This window comes from Mauremys mutica, chromosome 5, assembly GCF_020497125.1.
Source record: "Mauremys mutica isolate MM-2020 ecotype Southern chromosome 5, ASM2049712v1, whole genome shotgun sequence".
Lineage (NCBI taxonomy): Eukaryota > Metazoa > Chordata > Testudines > Geoemydidae > Mauremys > Mauremys mutica.
The window spans coordinates 90,390,730-90,417,331 of NC_059076.1; the positions used below are offsets into that span (position 1 = coordinate 90,390,730).

Here is a 26,602-nt window from a genome sequence, read left to right on the forward strand (position 1 = left end):
GGCCAGAGAAGAGGTGACACAGTTTTGTCATTGAAATGATCGAGGTTGAGAGAAACTAGGCTGAGAAGCTATTTGAAGTTGGCAGGAGAGGTGTGATATTCTGTTCATGCACTTTATCCAGAATAAGCTATCAAACCAATCTTCAACACAAGGGAGAAGATGCTATAGCCTGAGACAGTCCAAGCCCCTGCTTTTTTAATTTTTGTTGTTGTTGTTTTTTTTGTAGAGCATTAATGGCTATAAACTATTGCCAGTCTCTCGAGCTATTACTAGAAGGATTTTAATGACTTTCTCATTCTCTGACTTTTTTCACAAACTGGTTTCGTTCCCAAGTTGATCTCGCCTTCAGATATTCTGTACTTAAACTGATATGTTTTTGTGTTGATACAAATCCATTTTTCAATCATATCTCTAATTGGTGAGAATAACTTCTTCCTTATCAAGTATCAGAGGGGTAGCTGTGTTAGTCTGGTTCTGTAGAAGCAGCAAAGAATCCTGTGGCACCTTATAGACTAACAGACGTTTTGCAGCATGAGCTTTGCTGCTGCTTCCTTATCTTTATACTTACAGGAGAGGGGGAGGTGTGCACACCATCACCATCTCCCCTGTATGCTCCATTATCCCTGGTTAGTATGACAGACACCTGTTAGTTCTGACCTTTTTTTAAGATTGACAAAGAGCTTCCATTATATGCTTCTATTTTTATATGCTTGCATTTTTCAAAAACATTCACCTCTTGGATTGATATTTAGGACCCTTAGTCCAAGCCCAGAGATAACTATTCTTTGAAAAAATATGGCCCAAATCCTTTCTGCTGTTTTAAAAGATCAAAGAGTGAGAAATCTACATTTCTTCAAATGCTAAAAAAAACATCACCTCTACTTTTTTGTCACAGGCCTTTAACAGAAACAGCTAATGCATGAAATGCAGTATGCCATAGTCCTCAGTTAAACACTAATGTGCTAAGCTGTTGAAAAATCACTTATGAGCATGCTCAGTGACAATTAAGTAAACCTTTTAGCAGAGCCAATTGAAACCCCATCCTCTTTTTAAGGTCACTGAACTTCATGATTCTCCTCTCTGGCCTGACTAGGAGGTTTGAGACATTAGCTGCTACTCTGAGTGCTGTTGTGTCTCAAAGCTCAACTGTGCAAGGTACTGAGCACTTTGGTTCCAATCCAACAATTCATCTATACCAAAAGAAGGACAGGAGACAACTGATATGGATTGAATCAGATCACAACTTTATTATTAGATATCTGAGACTACTGGCAGATAAGTGTATAGTGCAGGCAACTCCATGTTCATTCAAATAACTACTCAGGGCTTCCACCAGCCCCCTTCATTTTCCATCAAGGTCCCCCTGCCAGCCCATGGCTTGGACCCTACCATCCACCCACGTTGTAGCAGTGTTAAGGGTGGGCTATAAGAAAGGGGGTTGGCTCTGTGCCATACCAATCTTAGGAGCCTCAATTCCCCCACCCCCATTCCATTATTTTAACCAGCACCTCTTTGTAAGTCCTTTACCAGGCCATTTATCTGGTCACCGGATGCCTTCCCTATGGAGTACCTACACCGGACATCTGCCTCACACTTACAAAATGAGTTGCAACATACAGCCTAACCTCCTTTCTTCCCCACCATAATAAGTCCTCCCTAATACCTGCTATGGGGAAAGCGCAAAACAAAACAAAAACACTCCATATAGCCCAATCCTGGTGATGAGGGGAAATTCCTTCCCACCCCCACTAAAAAAGGAGCAACGAGTGCAATGCCAACAGCAGGTCCTAACCAAATCTGATATTTGCCACCTTGAGGGGAGGGAGGGTGGGGATGCCTTGGTTACTGCCTGGAGAAAAGGATTCTAATGTCAGGGCTTGCACCTTTCAAAACCTTCCTCCCTTACATTCCCAGGGGATGAGTCAGTGTTGCCAAGCTGCCCCTCCACCTCATGTTTTAGCAGCAGTTTCTGACCACCTTCCCCCACCCCCACCCGTAAAATACTGCTACCTTCCTCTGGTGTGGTGGGGTCATTTAAATACATGCTTAACTTCAAACATATGTTTGAAAAGTCATGGAAGATGGGAGAGATTCCAGAAGACTGGAAAAGGGCACATATAGTGCCAATCTATGAAAAAGGAAATAAGGACAACCTGGGTAATTATAGATCAGTCAGCTTAACTTCTATACGTGGAAAGATAATGGAGCAAATAATTAAGCAATCAATTTGCAAACATCTAGACGCTAATAAGGTGATAAGTAACAGTCAGCATGGATTTGTCAAAAACAAATCGTGTCAAACATTCCTGATAGCTATCTTTGAAAGGGTAACAAGCCTTGTGGATAGAGGGAAAGTGGTAAAATGTGGTATATCTTGAGTTTAGTAAAGCTTTTGATTCTGTCTCTCATGACCATCTCATAAACAAACTAGGGAAATACAACTTAGATGGAGCTCCTATAAGGTGAGTGCAAACCAGGTTGGAAAACCATTCCCAGGGAGAAGTTATCCAGTCATGCTGGAAGGGCATAATGAGTGGGGTCCCGCAGGGATCAGTTCTGGGTCTGGTTCTGTTCAATATCTTCATCAGTGATTTAAATAATGGCATTGAAAGTTAACTTATAAAGTTTGTGAGCAATACCAACCTGGGAGGGGTTGCAACTGCTTTGGAGGATAGGATTAAAATTCAAAATGATCTGGACAAACTGGAGAAATGATTTGAAGTAAATAGGATGAAATTCAATAAGCACAAATGCAAAGTGCTCCATTTAGGGAGGAACAATCAGTTGCACACATACAAAATGGCACATGATTGCCAAGGAAGGAGTACTGCGGTAAAGGATCTGGGGGTCACAGTGGACCACAAGCTAAATATGAGTCAACAGTGTAACACTGTTGCAAAAAAAGTGAACATTCTGGGGTGTATTAGTACCATTCTGGGGTGTATTAGCAGGATTGTTGTAAGCAAGACACAAGAAATAATTCTTCCGCTCTACTCCATGCTGATTAGGCCTCAACTGGAATATTGTGTCCAATTCTGGGCACCACATTTCAGGAAAGATGTGGAAAAATTGGAGAAGAGCAACAAAAATGATTAAAGGTCTAGAAAGCATGACCTATGAGGGAAGGTTGAAAAAATTGGGTTTGTTTAGTCTGGAAAAGAGAAGACTGAGAGGGGACATAACAGTTTTCAAGTACATAAAAGGTTGTTACAAGGAGGAGGGAATTGTTCTTCTTAACCTCTGAGGATAGGACAAGAAGCAATGGGCTTAAATTGCAGAAAGGGAGGTTAAAGATGGACACTAGGAAAATCTTTCTAACTGTCATGATGGTTAAGCACTGGAATAAATTGCCTAGGGAGGTTGTAGAATCTCCATCATTTGAGATTTTTAAGAGCAGGTTAGACAAACACCTGTCAGGAATGGTCTAGAGATCCTGCCATGGGTGCAGGAGACTAGATTAGAAAAAACAATGAGGAGTCCTTGTGGCACCTTAGATACTAACAAATTTATTTGGGCATAAGCTTTTGTGGGCTATAACCCACTTCATCAGATGCATGGAGTGAAAAAAGTAGGCAGGTATAAATATACAGCCCATGAAAAGATGGGAGTAACCTTACCAAGTGAGGGGTCAGTGCTAACGAGGCCAATTCAATTAGGGTGGATGTGGTCTATTCGCAGCAGGAATCCACATCCACCCTAATTGAATTGGCCTCATTAGCACTGATCCCTCACTTGGTAAGGCAACTCCCATCTTTTCATGGGCTGTATATTTATACCTGCCTACTTTTTTCACTCCATGCATCTTATGAAGTGGGTTATATTTGTACCTGCCTACTTTTTTCACTCCATGCATCTGATGAAATGGGTTTTAGCCTACAAAAGCTTACGCACAAATAACTTTGTTAGTCTCTAAGGTGCCACAAGGACTCCTTGTTGTGTTTGCTGATACTAACACGGCTACCACTCTGAAAACAGAGACTAGATTTGATTACCTTTTGATGTCCCTTCTTGTTCTACAGCCAATTATATTGGTTAGATATGAAGGTGGACATAACAGCCAACGGTAAAGTGACTGCCTTACTGTCCTGATACTCAGTCACAAAGGTTTCATCTTTATTTAAATGTGTTGTCAATAACCTGTAAAGTTAAATGTGGAAAGTATAAGTGAAAAATTCTTATTTACTGGTTTTTCAGGAAGGGATCCCCACTATTTCCGTAGGGAATCCACTTCGCTCCTTTGAGATCACAACACCTAGGTCCAGATTCTGCCCTTGAATGTATGTGTCAGGCTGCCACTGAAGTCAAAGGGAGTGGCATGTGTCCATCTGAGGACAGATTTCAGCCTTTAGAATACAGCTGACAATCAGTGCATAAAATTAGGATTCTATGAGTCTGGCACATAGATGTATATTTCTTTTCCCTTTAATTCCAATAACAGAATTGATTAGATCCTGGCATTACTGCATTCCAGTGATTACAAACATTTATTTTAAATTTCATGTACAGATTTGAAACTGGTGTCCAATAAGGTCCAGGAAAATTGACCTTCAAGGCGCAATGTACTAGGTTAAATAAATCAAGAAAAGATTTTTTTCAGTACATTTGTTCAATAACATTTTACATATTTTTTTAAAAGTGGGAGTATTCAACCATAATAAATATTATAAATAATAACATAAATAATGGGAATAAAGTGAAATTAATCATTTTAATTACCAAGCGCCCTGACTCCCACAGTCAAAGCCCGTAGGGCAATAAATTACCTTATCATAATAATGATTAAAAAAAAAAGAAATATTTATGTGAAACAAGCTCATGAATGAATGCAAGTTCTAGGGTGAGCCATGAGTTGTGCAGAGTCAACATCTCTGCCTGTCAGTGTTGATTAGTGTCGCTTTTATTATATTTTGTCTCTCTCCTTTGACGTAATTTGTACTTGTTATTTATCAGAATTAAAGTGCACTTCTGCCTAATAATGTCACAGTTGAAAAAAACTATTTTTCAATATATAAGGTGACTCTTGGAAGTTTAGGGACCCCAAGTCACCCTGCCCAGCTGGACACATATATCAGCGGGGGGAATGAAAATTTCTGCTGTAAGAAAAGAGAGAGGCTGCTGCTTCTGCTTGAAAGACCCATGCAAGGGATTCCCACTCCAAAGAGCTGGTAATTCTTGGGTGAGGCTAATATAGAACATTCTTCCAGAGAAAAAAGAAACAAGGCACAATTGTAAGGCCCTGCTGTCCTGCCTGGAGAGATGGGAAATGGCCTCTGTCCCTATTCCAGGTGTAAGTAGGTGAATTATAGATCAGAGATGCCTGGATAGAGCCCTCACCTTTTCTCCCCTTCCACTGTGTGGCAGATCAAAGAGACGCAGGGTGAGGAGTAGATAATGTGCAGAATGAGGCTCCCTAGCAATAGTGGGCAAAGTAGTGCTGAGGTCTCTGCTATGCTTCTCTGCCAGCTTTTAGTGAGATGAGTGCTCTCCCACTGATCACCACATCTCAGGTCTGCTACATGTTTTTTCAGATATTGTCTTTCCCTGTCCTCCCCCTCAACTGTGTCTTTTATGGGAGGAATGGCACTCTCCCTGGAAGGCTGCCAGTTTTTCAGGGATTGTGGAAAAGGGCACGTGCTTCTTCCCAATCCCTTTGCTAATTGCCCCATCTATTGTGTCTCCCATCTCTTGGAAGAGTATGACATAGATTGGGGTATTTTTTTATGGGAATGAGTGGGGAATGGGCCACAGGTGTGCTCTTTTCAACCTTGAGACATCTTTTCCTACAGAGGGAAGAGGTTCTCACGCTGATCTTGCCATCCCAGTTCTAGAGAAACTCCCCCATGCATAGGCTCCTCCTTCTCTATCCCATCTCCAGGAGAACCACAAAAGTTATGCTGCCTGGGGGATGTTCCACAGTTGAGTTGTCCTCTATTTGGCAAATCATGTTGCTATCTAATGTATATTATTCTCAAAAGACAGATAGTCAAACTCTGTGCTAACTTGCAATCCTATTCAATTCAATGAGATTGAATAAGGGGTGTAAATCAGTGTTGAATACGACCACAGTGGCATTAGAATTTGTCTGCAGTACTCTTGAAGTTCTGATATCTCACTGTTCCTTTATCCTTTGCTTCTACTTCCCTTTCCTTACTTTCTACTTTTTGTTTTCCTAATGATTCTCTGCCATAATCCATGACATTGTCACTGTAACCTAGGATGTCAAACATATGCCAGACTACTTTCTCAGTGCCAGCATGTCACACTAGAATATGTGTAATTGTGATCAGCCAAGTGTCTTATTTCGATTTTCAATCTGTGACGTTAAAATAAAGTTTGGATCTTATAGGCTACATTCATTTGCTCCCACTGACAGAACACGGTGAACAATTTATCCAGCCACTGAATATTTGCCTGACACTTTTTCATATCTTTATTGAGTTGTTGATTCAGTTGCCAATCAAAGACAATTTTACAGCCCACAAGTGGATACATCACATGGTTGACACACATCTCTCAATATGCCAAAATCTTCATAATGGGTACCTAATAGACAAAGATATATTTTTTTTCTTTTTGTTGGTGGATCTTTACTCTTGTAATACTATAGAAGTCCATAAAATAATACTAACTGAAAAAGAATCTAGATAAGGGGGAATGGATGCCCTTCTTCATATGTGTTCTCTGTTTAGCAGCACATTTTTAAATACGCCTGTTCCTTTTTAGCAGACTTAGCCTACAATGGTTTAAGTTTTACTAGCTACTTGCACATGCTAGAGGGAAAGGACTCCAGTGATACCATGGGAAGAGAAATTACAGGCCCTATCTATACAGATTGAAATTTGGTTTGGTGGTTCTACTGAATATTGTGGGCTCGATTTACTGCTCAAGGGGCACAAAGCAAACTGAAGTCTATCAGATTCCCACAGGAGAATTCTCCCTGTATTGGGCGAATCTCTGCCAATGAAAAGCCAGTTGATGTAACCCTATACCAGCTTTCCTACCAACTCTGTGTAAAGGGGAGGACGGAGACATGTAAGTGGTGGACTGGCAATGAGGCAGACATGGAAAGGGTTAAAGTGGAGCAGAGACCCCTATGCCTGATGCTCCACTGAGGTAAATTCCATTAGACAAGTTAGATTAGGCTCCCTAGTGCTCTGTATTCCATTGAGTGGCTGAGAATCATGGAGCCACAACCAGCTCACTGTGAATCAGGGCCTGTATGTTTTCTGAGCAGATGAGGAAGAGGAACAATGAAGCAAAACAAGCCCCCCTAACAATTTTTTCAACAGAGGGTACCTTGAAATTGCATGAGATGGAGAAACTCAGGTCCTGGCCCCTTACCCATCATATGTTATTCTTGGCCATATTCTGAGGTGAGTAATTAAATTATGCCTTCCTAAATTGCTCCTTGTAGCTGAAGTATAGTGTTGCTGTGGACAGATGACCCATTTCACTCCAAAAGGGTTGGCCTTCAGAAGCAGACAAAGTGATCCTCTGTTTGTAATAGTGTCTGAGGATCCCTCTGGGTGAAAGGTTTAATGTAAATGTAAGATTGGTAACATCATCAATCTGCTCGTTGCCCAGTACACAGTGTTTGGGTAATTCAATTCACTAGTGGACCATCAACCAGTCTTCTCAGATTCAGCACAATGGAATATCATAAATGTAAGGTTCGTGTGTCATTTCAATTTAGTGTCACGTGTCATTTGACCTTTGAACTGAAATATTGAGATTGGTTTAGTCTGGATAGCTGTTCTGTCTGGAATTGGCAGATTACATTTTTAAAGATCCTTGTTTTTAAAACATACTTCTCTTTCCTGTTACATTAAGGTGTCTGTCTAATAACAGAGGTAGTACAAAGTTTTCTGCTCTGTTGGATCTGCTTGTTATCTTGGGTAGAAAAAAATGAAATCATGTGACTAGAAATCACTCACAGAAGTAAATGCCACTCTGATAGGCCATTAGTAAATTTGAAAGGAAAGCAGAATTCAGAAGAGACCTTTGCTGCCTTTTAAATTATGCATTTTTAGAGACATGAATATGGTATCATGCAATGTTGCAATAGGTTTATGGCAAAGATAAAAGCTTTTAGAAAATAGAACTGAGACAAACAACAAGTGGTGTTCTACATCACGGGCCTGAGTATCCCCTAGCAACACCTACTGAGGAAAAAATCTCTCTGAACCTATAGGCTTTTACTTTTCTATTTGATAGTTTCAGGTCACACATCCCCTAGATTCTTTCCAGATGTATAACAAGTAAAAGAATAATAAAAATACAGAAGTAACTGTAAAAAGATGGGAAAAATCATTTGTACTAGCAGCTTTTTAAAACTACACTGCAAATCACCTTAGCAATTCATCTTTACATCACATTGCTGAAATTAATAGTTTTAATTAACTGCTTACATTCTTTTGTTTTCTGAAAATGCTCACATTTCTTTCAACTGTGCACAGAAATACAATATTAATAGCTTCTTCAGGAATTCATTGTTCAGATCTTTTAGATTCATGCAATCATTGACTTACCAGTTTCATAAAACTGGTGGAAAATTGACTAATCATGTTGAAACTAGAGTAGACAATTCTGAGCTGTACTGTGGCATGTTTATTGCAAATAATGGTTAGTGATCCTTTAGAAAATATTCCAGTGCTGTGACAGATATTACCCAACACAGATCAGCGTATGCAGCACTATACCTGCTACTGGAAAACTTCCAGGCAAAATCAATTGTGGTTTAGATTTTCTGAAGCCAGCAGTAATGTGGAATTGTTAATGTCATCCATTCAGTGCAATACATATAACAGAGGGCAGTTATATCCTCCTGACTAAGAGATGATGAAGGTAACTCATAGGAGGTATAGAGATTATAGAAAATAAAGTTCTAAATAACATTACACACACTGAAATATACTGAGTAGTAAAATTGAATTATCCCAAAAGTCAGCATTTTTTAAAAGCCCACTCTATAACATTAATAAAATATCTAAATGGATAATATGTATATTTCTGCAATGAGATCTGCACAGACCAACATTTGTGTGTTGTGGATCAGACTGCTAAACTGTGTCCTATATTTCCTATGAAAACAATTTAGACTGGCTTCTGGTTACTGCAGGAGAATGCAATCTGGTGCTTAAAAAAGAGATGTCAAAAGTGTAGAATAAAATTATGATAATTACTATATATATATTATATATACTGGTCTCTGTTCTTGATTTACAAGAATGGTAAAAGAATGATGATGATGATAAACAGAATATATAACTACATATTAGAGATTTTTGTTTGTTTATATGACATCATGATGAATATGTACATTCTCTTGCATTGGTGAAAGTAGCCACAAAATCTTTTACTAGCACCTATCTACTTAAACAAAAAAAAGAATAAAGAGAATCCACTACAGAATACTAAAGTTAGATACTTTCCAGTTGCCTTTATGTATAATAGCAATAATAATATAATTACCCCAAAATGATGAATGAAAGGCTCAATCATGTTTTTCAAACCTAAAGGATGGGTCCTTTTAAAGAGTGTATTTTTCATAGTGATTCTCATTAACTGTCATTTTTAACAATTGATGTTTTAAGCTTCCTTCCTTCCTTTAGAGATTTTTTTCCCTTTACCTCCATTTCCTATTCTTTGTTCCTTTATGTGCTTTATGTTGGTGATAACCATAATTAATAATCAGGACTAGTTGCTGCTTCATTTTTCATTAAACAAAATCATTCAGCACAAAGAATCTTACATGTGTCTTCAAAAAAGCTCTCTTTCCCGTTCTTTAACAGAAGATAATGTGTTCATGTTTTGCATTTGCCTTTAAACACAGGCATCTAAAATGCTTAGTACCTGATCATTTCATATCTGAACAACGTTATATTTTGTGCTTTCAAATAATAGCTTTCAGGTTTATTCCCGTTGAGTGCCGGTGACACCCGGCAGTCAGAAATATTTTATAGATGCTATCTTCATGACATTCAACTCATACCTCATCTCCATTATCCCTGATATAATGTGGTATTTTTGGCTTCAGGAAGATAATCCAAGACTGCTATCTCCTGTCGGCAAAATAAATAAATAAAACATTACAATATGCCTAAATCCAGTTGTCTATGCTACTTAATAGCTATTTCAGTTGACTTTAGCTGGCAAATCCTTTATATCAAACAATTCCTTTCTTCTTCCCCTTATAAATGCATTTTGTTATACTTCTGGGTGATTATGATGTACTACCCAGGGGTCAAACTGACAGAAGGAAAATGCAGAGGAACAAACCATTTCTGCCACTTTTCTCCCAGCTATCTATCTAGCTGATGAACTGGCTCTCGTCGTGATAGGATCTGAGCACCTCATGATTATTAATGGATTTCATCTTCATAACATCCCTGTGAGGTTAGGCAGTACTATCCTCATTTTACAAATGGAGAACTGAGCTACTGTGTAGACTGTGATTTGTTCCAGCTTGCTCATATCAAATAAGATCACATAATAAGTTTTTGGCTGATCCAGGCATTGAATCCACACCTCTTGAATCCCAGTGCAAGGCCCTGTCCACTAGATCATCTGTCCTTATAAGTCCTGCACCTGAGCACCATCACCACAAATCCTCACCACTACAACTCTCAGTTGCAGAGAAGAGTGGAGTACTGTGACCTAGCAATCCAGAGAGAGAGCTCACCTCTTGGCTTTGAGTGGTCCAGGATCTTGAGAACAGAGAGTGTGAGGAAAAGAAGAGATAGAGAAGGAGGAACTAGTGGATGGACAAAAAGAGAAATGTGGTAATTGCAATGAGAAGTGATACAGAGAATATGGCAGATATTGTGGGGTTGAAGCGGTCAGTGAGCATTTTGCAGAAGGGGGTGAAATGTGTGCAGAAAGCAGAGTAATATAGGCTGAGGGCCTAATCCAGGGGTTGGCAACCTCTGGCACGTGGCTTGCTAGGGTAAGCATCCTGGCAGGCCGGGCCAGTTTGTTTACCTGCTGCGTCCACAGGTTCAGCCGATCGCGGCTCCCACTGGCCGCGGTTTGCCACTGCAGGCCAATGGGGGCGGTGGGAAGCCCTGGCAAGCACATCCCTTGGCCTGTGCCGCTTCCTGCTGTCACCATTGGCCTGGAGCAGTGAACCGCGGCCAGTGGGAGCTGCGATCAGCCGAACCTGCGGACGCGGCAGGTAAACAAACTGGCCCGGCCCACCAGGGTGCTTACCCTGGCAAGCCGTGTGCCAGAGGTTGCCGACCACTGTCCTAATCGATCTCTCACTCCTCAATCGCCGCCTCATCCCCAATCATGTGAGTAGCTCCAGTGCAGTTAGTAGAAGTTATTTGTATGTTATGAAGGAAGAAGAGGTCCAACAGAATTGAAACTGTTGTTAAAAAAATTCAAAGGAAACATTTCAATTTGGATTTTGTTTAAATGTACATCTGGCATTGCATACACAGGTTAGACATCACTTTTCAGCATATAGTCACAGTAGAAAGCATATCTGTACTAAGAACAATTCAGTCTCAGAGCAACTATCAACTAAATTAGGCCTCAGTTCAAGAAAGCATCCCTAAGCAGTACAGCAAACATGTGCATAAATCCCATTGCTTAAAGTTAGGTACATACTTAAATACTTTCTTCAACAATGATGGGCTTAAGTGCATGCTTTGGTGCTTTCTTGAATCGGAGTCACAAAGAATAATAAGTCATGCAACAATTCAATTTTCATTTTCTTTGTCTTGACAATGGATTTTCATCAGCACATGCTGTTTATATGAGGATTGGGTTTTTTTATTAATGGATACTTTTCTTTTTCAGACTTGAGTCTCCAACTAGATCTTTGATAATGGAAGCTCCAAGGGGAGTCCAAGTTAGTGCAGCTGCAGGAGATTTAAAGGCAACGTGTAGGAAAGAACTGCACTTGCAGTCCACAGAAGGGGAGGTAAGCTCAGTCTGCAATGAAATACTATGCAGTTCTGTCCAGCAAAAAAAGTAAATATTATAAAGAAACTAAGTGATACTTTATGTAAGTGAAACTGTATGTAAGAACCAGGTGTAAATGGTAAGAAATTCTATGTAGCTGCCTGAATTGAAAAGTGGATTTACTTCACCTTGGCTCATGAATTATTCTTTGTTTGCTTTCTAAAAAATCATGTGAATGGTTACATTTTATTCACACCATTTCTCTCAGGAAAAAGAATGTTAACAAAATACAGATGTGAGTATTTGCCTTAGAAATAGCATGGCATGGAATGCTGCTTAAAGAGCAGCAGAGGACAAGTTTCCCCAAATCTGTCACCGGAGTCCTGGTACAGAGGTAGGTATGAGCTAGGATTTTGCATATATACACAATTACATTGTGTGAATCTGCACAGAGAGTGTTAAATTGAAATTTTGGACCCAATCAATGAATCTTAATTTTGGAATGATATCTTGACAAGGCCTGAGAAAGGAAGAGGTGTTATATGTTCTAACTTCCCCAATTCGGTTTAACTGCTCTCTCTCCTTAAATTATTATTGCCTTTCTGAGAGATTGAAAGCTCTACTTCAATGATATACCACACCATCCATGTGATATTTCAGTGATCAGTTCAGTATGAATAGATGTTTGGGGCAGGGCTCTCTGCTTGTATGGTCGTTTATACCTGTGCAAAGTGGGTATAAAATGCTACCAGAGCAAAATGAGAATCAGATCCTTGGTTTTGTTGTAACTCAGTTAATGTGTGATAGTGGTGACTGGAATGAGAAAAACTCTTCTAATTTTCTTACCTAAAAATGAAATAAGAAGAAGAAATCTTGGACGATAGCATCTAGAGAGCTCAGTTCCTATCTAGACAATTCAGTGAAGTGGCTAGATTTTCAAAATGTTCTTAGTGGGAATTGCTGGGTTCCAAGTACTTTTGAAAATCTGGCCACTTCATTTAGGTACCTAACTGAGAACTGAGCTCTTTTGAAAATCTGTCTCCTTGTGTTTATATATCACAGCTTCCCCAAAGAATCCCAGATGTTTCACAAACTATACAAAATGCATATAACAGCTTTGAAATATACCCACATCTGTGGTGATGGGTAGCCATCAACCATTGCACAGCATAGTGTATTACAATACATACAGGAATGTTGTGGCCAAGGACTCTGGGTCAGAGCTCTACTTTTATGAACATTTCCAAGGGATCTTTAATTTCCATGCAGCATACTTAAAGCACAATGATATTTTTTCTGGCACTACGCCTAGATTCTCCACTTTTGTTCTGTGCCTCCTTTTCAATTTTTCTTCAAAACCCACTTCTTCCCACAATCGCTTCATATTAGTGCAACCCTCAGAAAATCTCATTTAAAGAGAAGGAACACATATGATGCATTTAATATGACCCAAGAAAACAGCTGTTTTAGAGCAAAACTAAACCTTTAGGCTCAGCATTCTGCAAAGGACAGCGTATGCCCAAAGAAACACCCTAAAGGTATGTCACAGTAACCATTTCTCCCATGATTCCCCCTAGCTATGTGGGGTGCCTAAAGGACTTCATTCTTTGGAGGCATAGCTTATTTCTCCACACAAATGCTTCTTCCACTATTTCCACTGGTCATTGTGTCTGGGTGGAGGGAGTGAATTTGTGGCTCTGCTCACTCCCCATCCACTCCTCACCCATTCTTAGCACCTTCCCACCGACTTTTTTATAGTGGAGAATACAGGTTGTGCAGTTCTTCTCTCACGTCAGCCGCTGAGGAGGAGGAGAGGGCAAAAATAATATGTCCAATGTGGCCATGTTAGGATTAGTGACAATCTAGATTTTATTTCTACTAGCCTCCAACCTCCTTCACCCTTGCCCAGTCTAAGACGTCCTTGAGTCATATTACGTTTTCCACCTAGTGTCTGTGTCTTACTACTCTAGCTCTACCTTTAATGGCATTTCTCATGTACTAATGTAATACTCAAACTTTTTTTTTTAAACTGTTAGCTCTTTAAGGCAGTGAGTGTGTCTTTAATTTCTTGGTTCAGCACTATGCACATCTATGGTGCTTTTACAAATGTTTTATTATAATAATAATCATAGGTGCTGACTCCAGGGCTGGCACACCCATGGAAAAAAATTAGTGGGTGCTTCTCACCCACCAGCATCCAGCTCCCCTCCTCCCCACCAGTGCCTCCCACCCACCAGTGGCCCCGCCAATCCCATTCCTCCCAGTAGCTCCCGCCACCGCTATCAGCTGTTCTGCGGCATGCAGGAGGCACTGTGAGGAGGTGGAGGAGTGGAGATAGGGCACGCTCAGGGGAGGGGGCAGAACAGGGGTGGGAAGAGGTGGGATGGGGTCTGGGGCAGAGCAGGGGTTGAGCACTCCTGGGTCAAGAAGGATAATTCACAGGTGGCACCTGTGATAATTGTGAACCAACGGTTGTGAGGATAACCGCTAGCCCATGGGTTGATGAGGGATTTTGTCATGTACCCTGACTGCTATTTGCCTTCCTGACCATTCTTCTGAAGAATGGTTCTCTCATCTCCATGTAAGGTATTTTTGTAAATGACATTCAATGACCTAGTTTAGCCTCGATACTTTGGTAATAAGCACCTAAGGAAAGTTAAATTGATTAGATTCTTTATCCAAAATTCAGATTCACTTAAGTATTCAGACTAAACTGCCTGTGGATGTCAGATTGACAAAACTATTCAGATGATAAAAGAAGGCCCCATTCTCAGATAAGGGTTGCAGATATTTTACTCCTAACACAAGTCTCTGTTTAGAATGTTAATAAATTATCTCAACACAAACCTGACAGGTTCTTGGCTGAACACCAAATTGGAGCATTTGTTTAATTCTTAAATCAACGTGAAAAGCATGGAAACCAAAACTTTATACACATCTGGGATTACCCAGGTGGTTGATGCCATAATGATTTGTTAATTCATTAATAGTTGTTATGAAACATTACTTTCCTGCCCACCCCCTACCACACAAGCACCACCCCCAATAGATAGTTATCGTAGCAAAAATTATTGTATATGCTTATGAGACATTGTTTAATTCTTCTAATGCTGGTAACTTTTATGTTCAGCAAAAGAACATCCATGGATCTGGCCCAAAATAAACACAGGAATTCCATACTGGATCATACCAAGGTCCATCATATCTGGTATTCTCTCTCCAAAATTGGGCTGTACAAAATGCTTCAGTGGAAGATGCAAGCAATCTGCACAGGCAAATAATTTGTGATTCCCCACCCCTTTGGACTCATCCTAACCTCTAACAGAGATTGCTTTAAGCATTGAAGCATGAAGATTAATATCCTTTCCACAACATTTTTGTTACCATTAATTATGATAACTGTGGATATTCTTGATCTCCATACAAATGTTCAATCCCTGTCTCCATCATGTTAAATTTTTGGCCTTAGCAACTTTGTGTGGTATAGCAAATGCTGTGAGAAGGTGGCAGGGGGTTTGCTGGATGTAGAGATAGCAGATATCTTACCCTCTTTCCACTTCCCTCATCCCCTACAAAAAGTCCAAATGTCCTTATAATGCCAGGTTCTGGGAAACGGATAGCTCAAGAGATTGGTAGCAGGCTACCACACTGGGTTCTTGTGGGTCAGCATTTCATCTGTCATCCGGTTCAGTGGTGACAGCAAATGGTACTGACTAACTGATGGTAGGTAGGGAACCTATGAGTCATGATCTGGCAGACTTAATTCAGTTCCTAAGGGACAGATTTCCACATCAGAACATCTGTATCACAGTTGCTGGAATGCATGTCCCCATGTGCTTTTTGTCACCTATAGATGATAGTACCAGAAGCACCAGAATGCCATTCCAGTTCCCAGCAAATAGCCCAAAGACTTACTGAGCATGAAGACTAAATTATCTTTTTATCCCAAAATTGGCCCTTCTAGAATACATTTTGGTTGAGCAGTCTGGAAGAGCATGACTGTTGATGCCCATTTTGTATTTTTCTGTGGATATGCAGGGGACTTCAGTGTTCAAGGCTAGCAGTCCAGCACCATTCATGTGCACTAAGTTGTATAAGAAATTGACTATTTATTCCTAATAAATAGTTTACAATCTATTTTCTTGTTAACTTACTAATGACTAGAGAGTTTATCATTATTGTTCTACTAGTATATCACATTCGTAAGTGCAATCAGACACATTTTAAAAGTAATCTTTGCCCTTCTGTAATAAACACAGCCTCTGTCAATCAGTCTTTGTGCACACGGTGTTTGCCATATTTGAGACTAGAGGTTTTATACTAGAAAATAGTTCTTTTGTTTTGTTTATATACTGCCTAATCACACTGAACTTCATAAGATTTGGAGACATTTACTTATTCTGTAAATCACTTGAGATAAATGTATTGAATCTGTATTTTCTTTCTGTAGAAAATATTACAAGGAAGGAATTGTATAGCACTTGGAATAAATTTGTTATAACCATATTAGCAGAACATTATGAATTTACCATGGTTTAAGCAGTGAAAGATAGACTTCCCTTTTATTTAAGAAGAATTTTAAAGTTTTGTGGGGTTTTTTTGAAGACTATAACAGTTTACCAAATACTTTTCCTCCAATTCTATTTCTTGTGCAGTATAATCCTTAGCCTCCCACAGCACAAACTGAAAGTCTTTGCAAGCATTCTGCCTTCTGCTGTTTGATGCATTTTCTTTTTATTTACTTCAGTATTATAATAATCCTTTTATCCGTATTATAAATAATAATGCATGATCCCAGATTGAATACTGGAGGCTGTAATTTAGTCTCAGGTTCTGCTGCCCTTTATAAAGCACTTGAGCTGCACCCTTGTGATTCAAGGCATCAGCAGAATCCTTTGATTCAATTACAGCTTGGCATTTAATTGTGAACTATGTATTACTCTATAAATAATCCATAGCCAATGGTTTAAAGGAGCAATCATTTACACATAAAATGGAATCAGAAACTCTGGGTATTAAAAGATCCTATCAGCTCACATAAGAGGAAAAAAGAACATTCCATCATTGCAAATGCATCCCCCTGGCTTCTAGTTGACTATTACTTCCACATAAACACAGTAGAAAAGTTTAAAGATGTTCAGATCATTTCTGAATAGTGCTATTTGCATCCTGTAGCTACTAGCTTTTGGTACTTCTGCAAATACATAAAAGTTTGTTGAGCTGAACCAAAACATTACCAGCATATAACAGTAACAAGTTTAAAGGATTATTTGATGGTGTCAACTCAGTGGTCCAAAATATGACTTACCTAGCCCAGCTCTTATGAAACCTAATTCTGATTCTCATATTTATCCAAACTGCTCCCATGTAACAGACTCTGAACTTTAGCAGCATCACATTGGCTAAAGGCCAAGTGTAATCAAGAGAAAAAGACTCTTGGTATGTCTACACAGCTGCTGGGACAAGTCTTGCAGCCTGGGTCAATAGAGTTGTGTTAGCAGGGCTCATGCTAGAAAGTCCACTAAAAATAGCAAAGTGGACATTCCAGGTTGGGCTGGACTTCAGACTCTGAAGTCTGAGGGGCAGGGGATGGGCTTCAGAGCCAAGCTCGAGCCCAAACCAGAACCTCAAAGCAATGTCTACACAGCTATTTTTAGCATGCTAACCATGACTGCAAAACTTGCTCCCGGCAGTTGTGTAGACATACCCTCTGAGACTACTCATATATGCAAACATATCCATCTTTATTGTCACCTTGTCCCCCCACTCCATCCCCCTTTGTTTATCCACCTTTTGTGCCTAGTTGTTATAATCCTAGACTGCAGGATCTCTTGGGGAGAGGATTGTCTTTATTTTTTTAATTTATACATTACCTAGCTTAATGGGGCCCAATCCCTGTCTCGGGCCTCTGACTACTACCATAATAATAAATAAATAATAACATTAAAAATGATGCTGAATATTATGATATATGTCCTAAATATCTCACTGTGAGACTGTTGACATTCATCCCCAAGGAAGTGGTTGAAACACCATTATTTATATCTTCTCAAACCTTACAAGACAGTTGACAGTACACTTTTCTCCTGATCTTCTGTGGCTTTTTGTCCTTAATATCTTTTGGCTTCTGTGACTTATTCATCAAAATAAATGATATCATTCAATAAAAAAATCATAATTCTTGGGTCAAACTTCAATTTTAGTTACACTTGTGAAAATTCCATGGAAGTCAACAGAGTCGCTCCAGATTTATAGCTGTGTAACTGAGATCAGAATTCACTTTGGTCATCTAAGTATTAATATGGCTCTATATTATCTGGTCCAGTAAGTTTGGAAAGAAGTCTGATCTGTTGACAGTGAAGGTTGTGACTACAGCTGGCTGGAAAAATTCGAGCGAAATGTTTTTTGTTGGAATTTCCTGATTCATCAAAATCAAAACATTTTTGTGGAGAGGGTTTATTTCTGATAGGCTTAGTTCTGTTGGAACTCCATCTGGCATGTTTCTTACCAGCCTACCTAATAGCAGCTTCCAGGCTCCCAATTCTTTGACAGCCATCTGGTGGGCTGATAGAGAGCCCCCGTTCGTAAGGTTCATGGCTCCTCAGCATACAGGGTTCCAGGAAACAGCCCATGTGGTGGTTTGCCTTGGAGCAGGGAATGCTTGGCTTTCAGAGGCCACAGCTGTGGGGCAAGCCACCAGGCAGTCGACCCCAGAACTATGGCTTCATTTCCTTTTGCAGAGAATTTTGAAATTTGTGGATTTTGTTCTGCATTGGAACAAATCCAGCCTTTGAAATTTCTAAGTCTTCCTTGAAAATGAATGACTTTTCTCTGCCTGGCTCTAGTGTTGCCTGAGTAGGAATGACTGTTTGAAGGCAATTATAATTTCAGGGATGATATAATGCCTGAAATGAATTCATTAAAAATTAGTGATAAACAGAATTGGGAGAACAAATAAGCAGTAGACAGCTATTCTATTGGATCACCCTTCATATTCTATTGGATCACCCTTCAAAATAATGCTTAACAATTGTATTGTGTTTTTCATCTTCAGATCACTTTGTAAACTCTAACTAATTATGTGTCACCTTTGTGAGGTAGGAATGTAATTAATAGAGCTGGTGAGGAGCTTTTCAATTAAACTTTTTTTTCATCAAAAAATCCAATTGGTTGAAACCAAACTTCAAAATCATTAAACTATCCCATTTTGATATTTTCAAAATGAAAAGTTCTGATATTTGCTTCCAAACAACTTTTCATTTAAAATTTAAGTTAATGAATAGTGTAAAAAAAAAGTTAAATTAAAAAGGTCAAAATGGAAACAAAATGTTTCAAAATTATCAAAAGAAAATAGGAATTTTTTTTGACAAGCTCTAGTAGTTGTTTGAAGGAATGGGCTGTGTGGGAATAGAACGGGAATTTTGCCAAAGTGGGGATCATAATAGCTGGGACATTTGGCTCAGAACAGTTTTGAAACCCTTTGTTTTGTTTTGTTTTATTTAGACTATTACAATATTTTGTTTTAATGTAATAGCTTTTTTTCATATTGTTTTTCTGACTAGTCAAATATCTTGTATGCTTCCACTGGAAACTGTCCTTTCTTCTCTGTGCATGTCATGTCATGCCTGGTTCTGTCCTAGATATGGTTTGTGAACTACTGTAACAAAAATCTTACTTGTGCCACAGAATTTTCAAAGGAAAAGCATTTAATTAACATCCAGAGCTAATGTAAGAAAGCACTTTGTCACAGTATTGCTACTGAACATGAAAAAATCAAAGAATTTCATAATCTTGTTGCCCAAATCTTAGGAGATTCAACATAATTTTACTGTAAACACATCCCTGCAGTAGCTCTAACTCATTTAAACATTTCTCATAGCTAGAGTATGCTCTTTTATGAATTCCCATTGCGGTTTGGATCTTTTTTTGTCAAAAGGTTTACTTTGCTTTGATTTGTTCCTTATGAAGATCATTATATCACAAGGCTGTCTTGTCAAATAATAATGTAGTATTGCCCTTTCTTTTGTTACCATTCCATTTGCATGATGTCATATTGCATGGCCAAATGAATGCCTCATAGCAATTAATCACAGGAAGAAAACAAAAATGCTGCTTTTTATATTGTAGCAAAACCAAAATCAAGTTATCACAGCATCGCAATGTGAAACTTGAAGTAGAAATTAAAGTTAAGCAACATTCCAAATCTTCAGATGACTAGAAAAAATAATTGCAGCAGATTCTCTTCTGACTTACACCAGGGTAATTCCATTGAAGTTCCCATCTATAGCAGTACAACACACCTATACTGGGGTTCTGAACAATCGTAGCTACAATTATTTAAAAAAAGACCATTATAGATTCATAGATTATAAATCCAGAAGTCTAGATTATAAGGCCATGGAACTTCCCTACATTAATTTCTGTTTGAACTAGAGCATATCATTTAGAAAAACATCTTGATTTAAAAATTTCCAGTGATGGAGAACGTACCACAATCCTGGTGAAGTTGCACTACAGATTAATTACCCTCACTGTTAAACATTTATACTTTATTTCTAGTCTGAAATTTGTCTAGGTTCAACTTCAGTCATTTGGTTTTGTTATACCTTTCCCTGCTAGAATGAATACCTCTGCATTGTGGGTACTTTAGACTGTAATTGTCACCCCTTAATCGTCTTTTTGATAAATTTAATAGTTTGAGCTCCTTTAAGGAATATTTTCCAATCCTTTAATGATTTTCATGCCTCTTCTCTGAACACTCCAATTTATCAAAGTCCTTCTTGAATTATGGATAGCAGAACTGGACATAGTATTCCAGCTGCAGTCACACCAGTGCCAAATACAGAGGCAATATCATCTCTTGTAGCGGGGTTGCCATTTATTGACCTCCCACTTTTGGCCAGAGGTGACTCTGCAGCATGCTCACTCTGGTTTCCATATTCAGGGCCACTTAAGAACTCCCCGCAGTATTTCTTTGGACTACCCCTGACCACCACGTGGGGCTGGGTTAATAGGTGAAAGCAGTGCACAGTGGTCCTCAATGTCTCCAAAATAAACACAATAGTTCAAACTCAGCTCAGGTTCTTCTTCTGCATACGGAGCTCTTGTTCTACCCCAGACTGTTCTTCATGGACCCACGATGCTGTCCTTCCTAGCAAGAGCTCAGCCTACTGGCTCTGGCATCCTTCCCCCGTCACTGCACACTCTCTTCTGAGGGATAAGGCAGCATATATACTGCCCTCTTTTGGAGACATTCCCACCCAGTTGTTCAGGAGAGAGGGGAGCCTTGTCCCCATCCTTCTGTACAGGCTCCTGGTCCAGGGATCTTAAAGGGACAATGTCCTGGTTTTTCCCATCCATCTACTAATGCATCAGGACTGTTTCCTGTCTGCCTGTGACAAGACCATTTTAAAGTTTATTCCAACATTCCTGGAATCAGGTTTTCTGGTCCCCTTTAGTCTGAAAGGGCCAGTTTACTCTGTTATACATCTCTATTCCTATTCAATATTCCCCTGTTTATACAGGCAAGGATCATATTAGTTCTTTTGACTACAGCATTGCACTAGGATCATATGTTCAGTTGATTATATATTGTGACCCTCAAGTCTTTCTTAGAGTCTTTGCTTCTCAGAACAGAGTCCCATGTCCTGTGAGTATATTGAAACGCATATTGTTGTTTGCTTCCAGCTTACCCAGTAATCTAGACTGGTCTGTCCTCTTCATTATTTACTAATACCTCCCAGTCTTTGTGTCATCTACAAACTTTTATCAATAACGATTTTGTTTTTCTCCAGGTCATTGATAAAAATGTTAAATAGCGCAGGGCCAAAAACTGGTCCTTGTGACTCCCCAGTAGAAACACCCCCACTCAATGACGAGTTCCCATTTACACTTACATTTTGAGACCAATCGGGTAGCCAGCTTTTAATCCATTCAATGTATGCTATGTTGATTTTTATATTCTAGTTTCTTGATCAAAGTGTTGTGTGGTACCAAGTCAAACATTGTTGCCTTTATCAGCAAAATTTGTAAGCTCATTCAAAAAGGATATCAAGTTAGTTTGGCAAAATCTGTTTTCTAAAAACCCATGTTGTTTGGCATTAATTATACTACCCTCCTTTAATTCTTTATTAATCAAGTCCCTTGACAGGCATTTCATTATTTTGCTGGGAGTAATGTCAGTCTGACAAGCCTATAACTACGCAGGTTATCCTGTTGACCCTTACTTGGCTCTAGGAAGACAGCACACCATCCTGTGTCTTTCTGCCTCTTCCAGAATGTTCTTAACAGTCTTCTTAGTATGGAATCTCCAACAAGGGTCATCTGTCTTCCTTGGCCAGTTGGAGATCTCTTTGTGGGCATACTTGATTGCCTTGTGGGTTACGATATGTCCCATACATTCCTCCTACCAGGAACTTCAGAGATTTTCTGCAGTTTCCTCAATGACAATATAACAATAGGATACTTCTAGCTGTGTAGAATTCCTCTTGGTCTTTTTTCTGATAAATCATAGCCTGCCCATCATCATCCACTTCCATTAGGGGTTTAGTGGTGCTTTCCCATGGCTTCTCTGCTATTTGCAGCTGGTGTTGAATGTAAAAGAATGTTTTCCTACTGAATTGAGGAGCAGTGTATATACTGTGCCATTATGCATTCTATATATTTACTGCCTATAATGTGGTAGATAACATATTAAGGCACTGGGCAGTACTTCAGGATCCCCACCACCTCATAAGTCTCATAGTGCTATCTCCAGGGCTTGTATCTGCATTGAAACACCTTCTGCTGTTTAGAGTTTCCAGTGTTGCACCTAGGGCAATGGCTGATCTTGCTTTAGCTTGGTGTGGAACTTTCTCACTCAAACTATCTTCCTCAGTTCATCCCTCATTAATAAAAAAAACAAAACCCAAACACCTAAAAGCTCACTTTTTTCACAGGTTTTTTCTCTATCAGTCTGTCCCTCTGAATGACTTATCTTTTTATTAATTTATTCATCTGTTTTTATGAAGATTCATTATACTGTGGTTATTTATTCACCAACCTGAGCAATTTGCCAGATGGCTGAAGTACTTTCAAAATATTATAAAACTATTTATAAACAAATTCATTATCACATTATCCTTTCCAAACTGGCCAGCCTCAGAACATTTAGTGTTGTTTTGGATGAGAGAAAGTAAAAAGGACATTTCTAACTCAGATACAATGTTCAGAAATCAAATGGTTATAGTCTGATTGTGGTCTTAACAAGACTTTAACCTTAAACCTTTTTCATCTGATTTCAAATCCAATAAGCACATTATCTAGTGTATGTGAACACATATGATTATTTAACTATTATGTGTATGTAGTTATTGTTAAGATTATACAGTTTAGCATATTTCACCACAAATTTTCTGCTACTTAAAGTAATACATGAGAGAATGACTTTTAATAGCACTTCACACTTATTAAAATACAAATTGTTCGAGGTAAGGTGATGCTACTGCATGGAATGAATGAATTTCTATCATAAAAGATACAAGAGAAAAATCAACCTGTTCGGGAAATATTCTCAGAAAGCTTTTGTATGGGCACCCACTTACGGTTGAATAAATGTCTTGGGTGAGGAGTTAAGAGGTATTTGCATAAACTGTAATTATGTGCACTAATGTGTGTTCAAAAGCACATGCCAGCAATACCAGTAGAAATGTATGTTGTTTAGATATTCATATTAATCTCTCGGGCACACATTAGAATAAAGTTTAAAATATGTTATATAAAGGATGGAAAAAGAAATTAAATTCAGTTTTGTTTGTTTTTTCCCCTCTGCAGATATTTTTAAATGCAGATATAATCCGACTGGGAAATCTACCAATGGGTTCCTTTTCATCTTCCCCATCTAGCTCCTCAACTCCTCGACAGACTATCTATGAGCTCTGCGTTTGTCCCAATGGTAAACTGTACCTTTCCCCGGCAGGAGCAGGCTCTACTTGTCAATCCACTAGCAACATCTGTTTGTGGAGCTGAAATGACTCCAGTTTCTCCTCACACCAGAATAGCCTTTTGTTACTGTCCCTCTGCTTCACAGTTCTGCTCGGTTTCCCTTGTGACAAATTTGAAGCTTCAAATGGCCTGCAGAGCAACTTCTTCCAGTGTAAGCAGGAATACAACGCTGCCTTCTCTTGTGGCTCATGTTACCACTCAACGTAGAGATGGGAGTGAGATATTCAAAAATAAATGTAATCTTCATCAGGAAACCTGGATCATAATATCATCTTTTGTCCAAAAGAGAGAATAACACAGGTGCCTTTGCTACGTGAAGTGAAGCACATAGTTTTAGTTTTATGCAGTACCTGGATATGAACTGCACGCATATATACAGTACTTATACAAATTTACCCAGAATCCAATCATGAGATGAATAGGTAACCCCTGTATGATAATTAACTTTACTATCTGAAAGCACAATTTTCCATTCATCTTTTTGGATGTAAACTTTTATCCCTGAATTTTAAAATTTTGAAACATTGTGTGATGCTTGCTTTACTAAACAATTAAAATTCAGTACATGGTTTTTAACAAAAAAAAAAAAAAGAGACAGAATCCCTCTGAGTTTTGTTTCTTTAAAACAAATGTGTTGTTACTCTGTCTTCTAAGTCTAGGGTTTTGTATGTTTAGGAAAGCATTTATTTTGCAAGCACTCAGCAATATTAAATTTCCAGTGTTCAAAACACATCCACTCTTGTTTGTCAGATCTGAATAGCCTTACACAGTTATTAGTGGGTTATTGCACATGAAGTGATTGCTTTAAGTAAAACATACAGTTTCTGGAAAAGAACAGCAGGATAAAGAGGGAAATATTGATGATATGGAACTGTCTGATCAAATAGGTATTTTTCAGAAAACATTTATGATTGGAAAAAAAAGACACACTCTTCAGAGTTATATCTTGTCCATTTTATAGCATTTCTAGTTTGTCTATCCACTGCTATTTGAACATAATACAAACACATAAATACTAATATAATGCATAACACCAAGAAGCAATTCATTTACAACTGGAATGGCACCCTCAGATTTATTATCCTTTTTTCTTTTGTCATCTGCTATTAAGGTTTTTAAAGTAATAGCATTAAAAATCCATGAGCAAATATGAAATGACATAGAATATTAACAAGTACATTGACATTGTGTTGACTCCACCAGGTCTGTGTTTAGATAAAGCTATCATATTTCCCCTCAGCTTTCAGTAGTAGTTCTTTTTGACTAGCTTGACCTGGGAACTTAGTTCTGTTCCATTTTTCATTACCTGTGTTTTAGTAATTGAGCTCCTGCAAAAGACACTTTGGTTTGTTGTTGAAAATTTCTCTCACTGCTGCTTAACAAGAGTATCTTGAAACTTGCAGAATCCAGGAATGTAAAACAGATAAAAATGTTTCCTATTGTGGGAAGATGACTTGATAACAATAAGGTAAGTGTGCTTTTAAATATTATCTTTTCAGTTATCCCACCCAGCTCATAGTTTTAGCTGTGTCTAACTATAAGAACACCAATGCAGACTAGCTCCCAAAGCTAAGTCTGAGGTCAGGGAGAGTAGTATTAGGGGGGTAAAAAATAAAAAGTGAAACTTGGCAACCATGAAAATGTGATTAATTTTCTATTTTAGTGTCATCTATAGGGTTTATTTTGTTCACTACAGGTGACATTCACCCTTATGCAGAAGACCAACACAAGGTCTGTACACTGCCTCACAGGTACTTGGCCTCGTTCTACTCTTATGTGTAGGGATGAATTTCACCGAAAAGGAAGAACTATCCCCTCTGCTACTACATAGTCAAACAAGGATTTTAATTAGACTACTTCATTTGCTCAGATTTCTTCAGCTGTTAACTATTGAGTTAAAGTATTTGTTTTGAGACTTTAATTCCTTGTCTTTAATAAAGAAAAATATTTCTGTTATTAGTCATTTGTTTTCCTTTTTCTAGTAAGCTCATTCTCTGCAATACAGGAGATAAAGTAGCAGCATTGTAAGAAAACTGTAGGAACTGTTAATGTATACTTGACCTTCAAAAGACCTTATGAGGAAAGAGAGATCTTTCAGTTGGGCACATAGGTAATAGAATGTATGTGTAAAACTCACCAGGACAAATGATATTCCAGGGAGAGGAGGACACCACTGAATGAGTGTGTGTGTTTGAGCTCATACATTCTATCACATGTGCCCACAGGTGTATACTGGTAATTTAAAAGATGGGCAAAAAATTGCAGAGGATCGTTGATTCAGTGAATTTAACCCTTTGTGCTGTTCTCAAAGTGTTGGCAAACAGACTGAATATTTCTTTGCTGTTTAAATTGTCTTGCGGAATATTTGGGCAAACAAATGTCAGCCTGTGGGAATGGCTTGCAATAGTTTGCTGTGAGTATTCTCCATTCATGATATTCGAACTGTATGACTGGTCACCTGAATCATATGGTAGAGTTTTGGTTCCTTGGCTGAATGACCTAACTTGTATAAACTACTTCTACTTCTGCGTGAACTGAAATTCATTACATTGCAAAAACAAATTTAATTATGTGATGAGATTAATTTTGGCTACAAGATTAAATTCATTTTCCACTAGCATTTGTATGTTCAGTGTTGCCAACGTTAATGTGAGTCTTGTGAAATTGGACATTTTACTTTAAAACCCAGCTCCTGGAAACAAGTGAATATGTA

General features: G+C 38.7%; 1 protein-coding gene across 5 annotated transcripts in view; it reads left to right on the forward strand.

Moving 5' to 3' along the window:
• The window catches only part of SGCZ (sarcoglycan zeta), a 483,993-nt gene extending 459,605 nt beyond the window's left edge, over positions 1-24,388 (forward strand). For all 5 annotated transcript variants that reach the window (XM_045017558.1, XM_045017561.1, XM_045017559.1 and 2 more), the window contains 2 exons: positions 11,803-11,926; positions 23,719-24,388. In XM_045017558.1, coding sequence (XP_044873493.1) covers positions 11,803-11,926; positions 23,719-23,913 — 319 coding nt within the window. In that variant the 3' untranslated portion in view covers positions 23,914-24,388. The remainder of the gene's footprint in view (positions 1-11,802; positions 11,927-23,718) is intronic.
• The last annotated feature ends 2,214 nt before the right edge of the window (positions 24,389-26,602 follow it).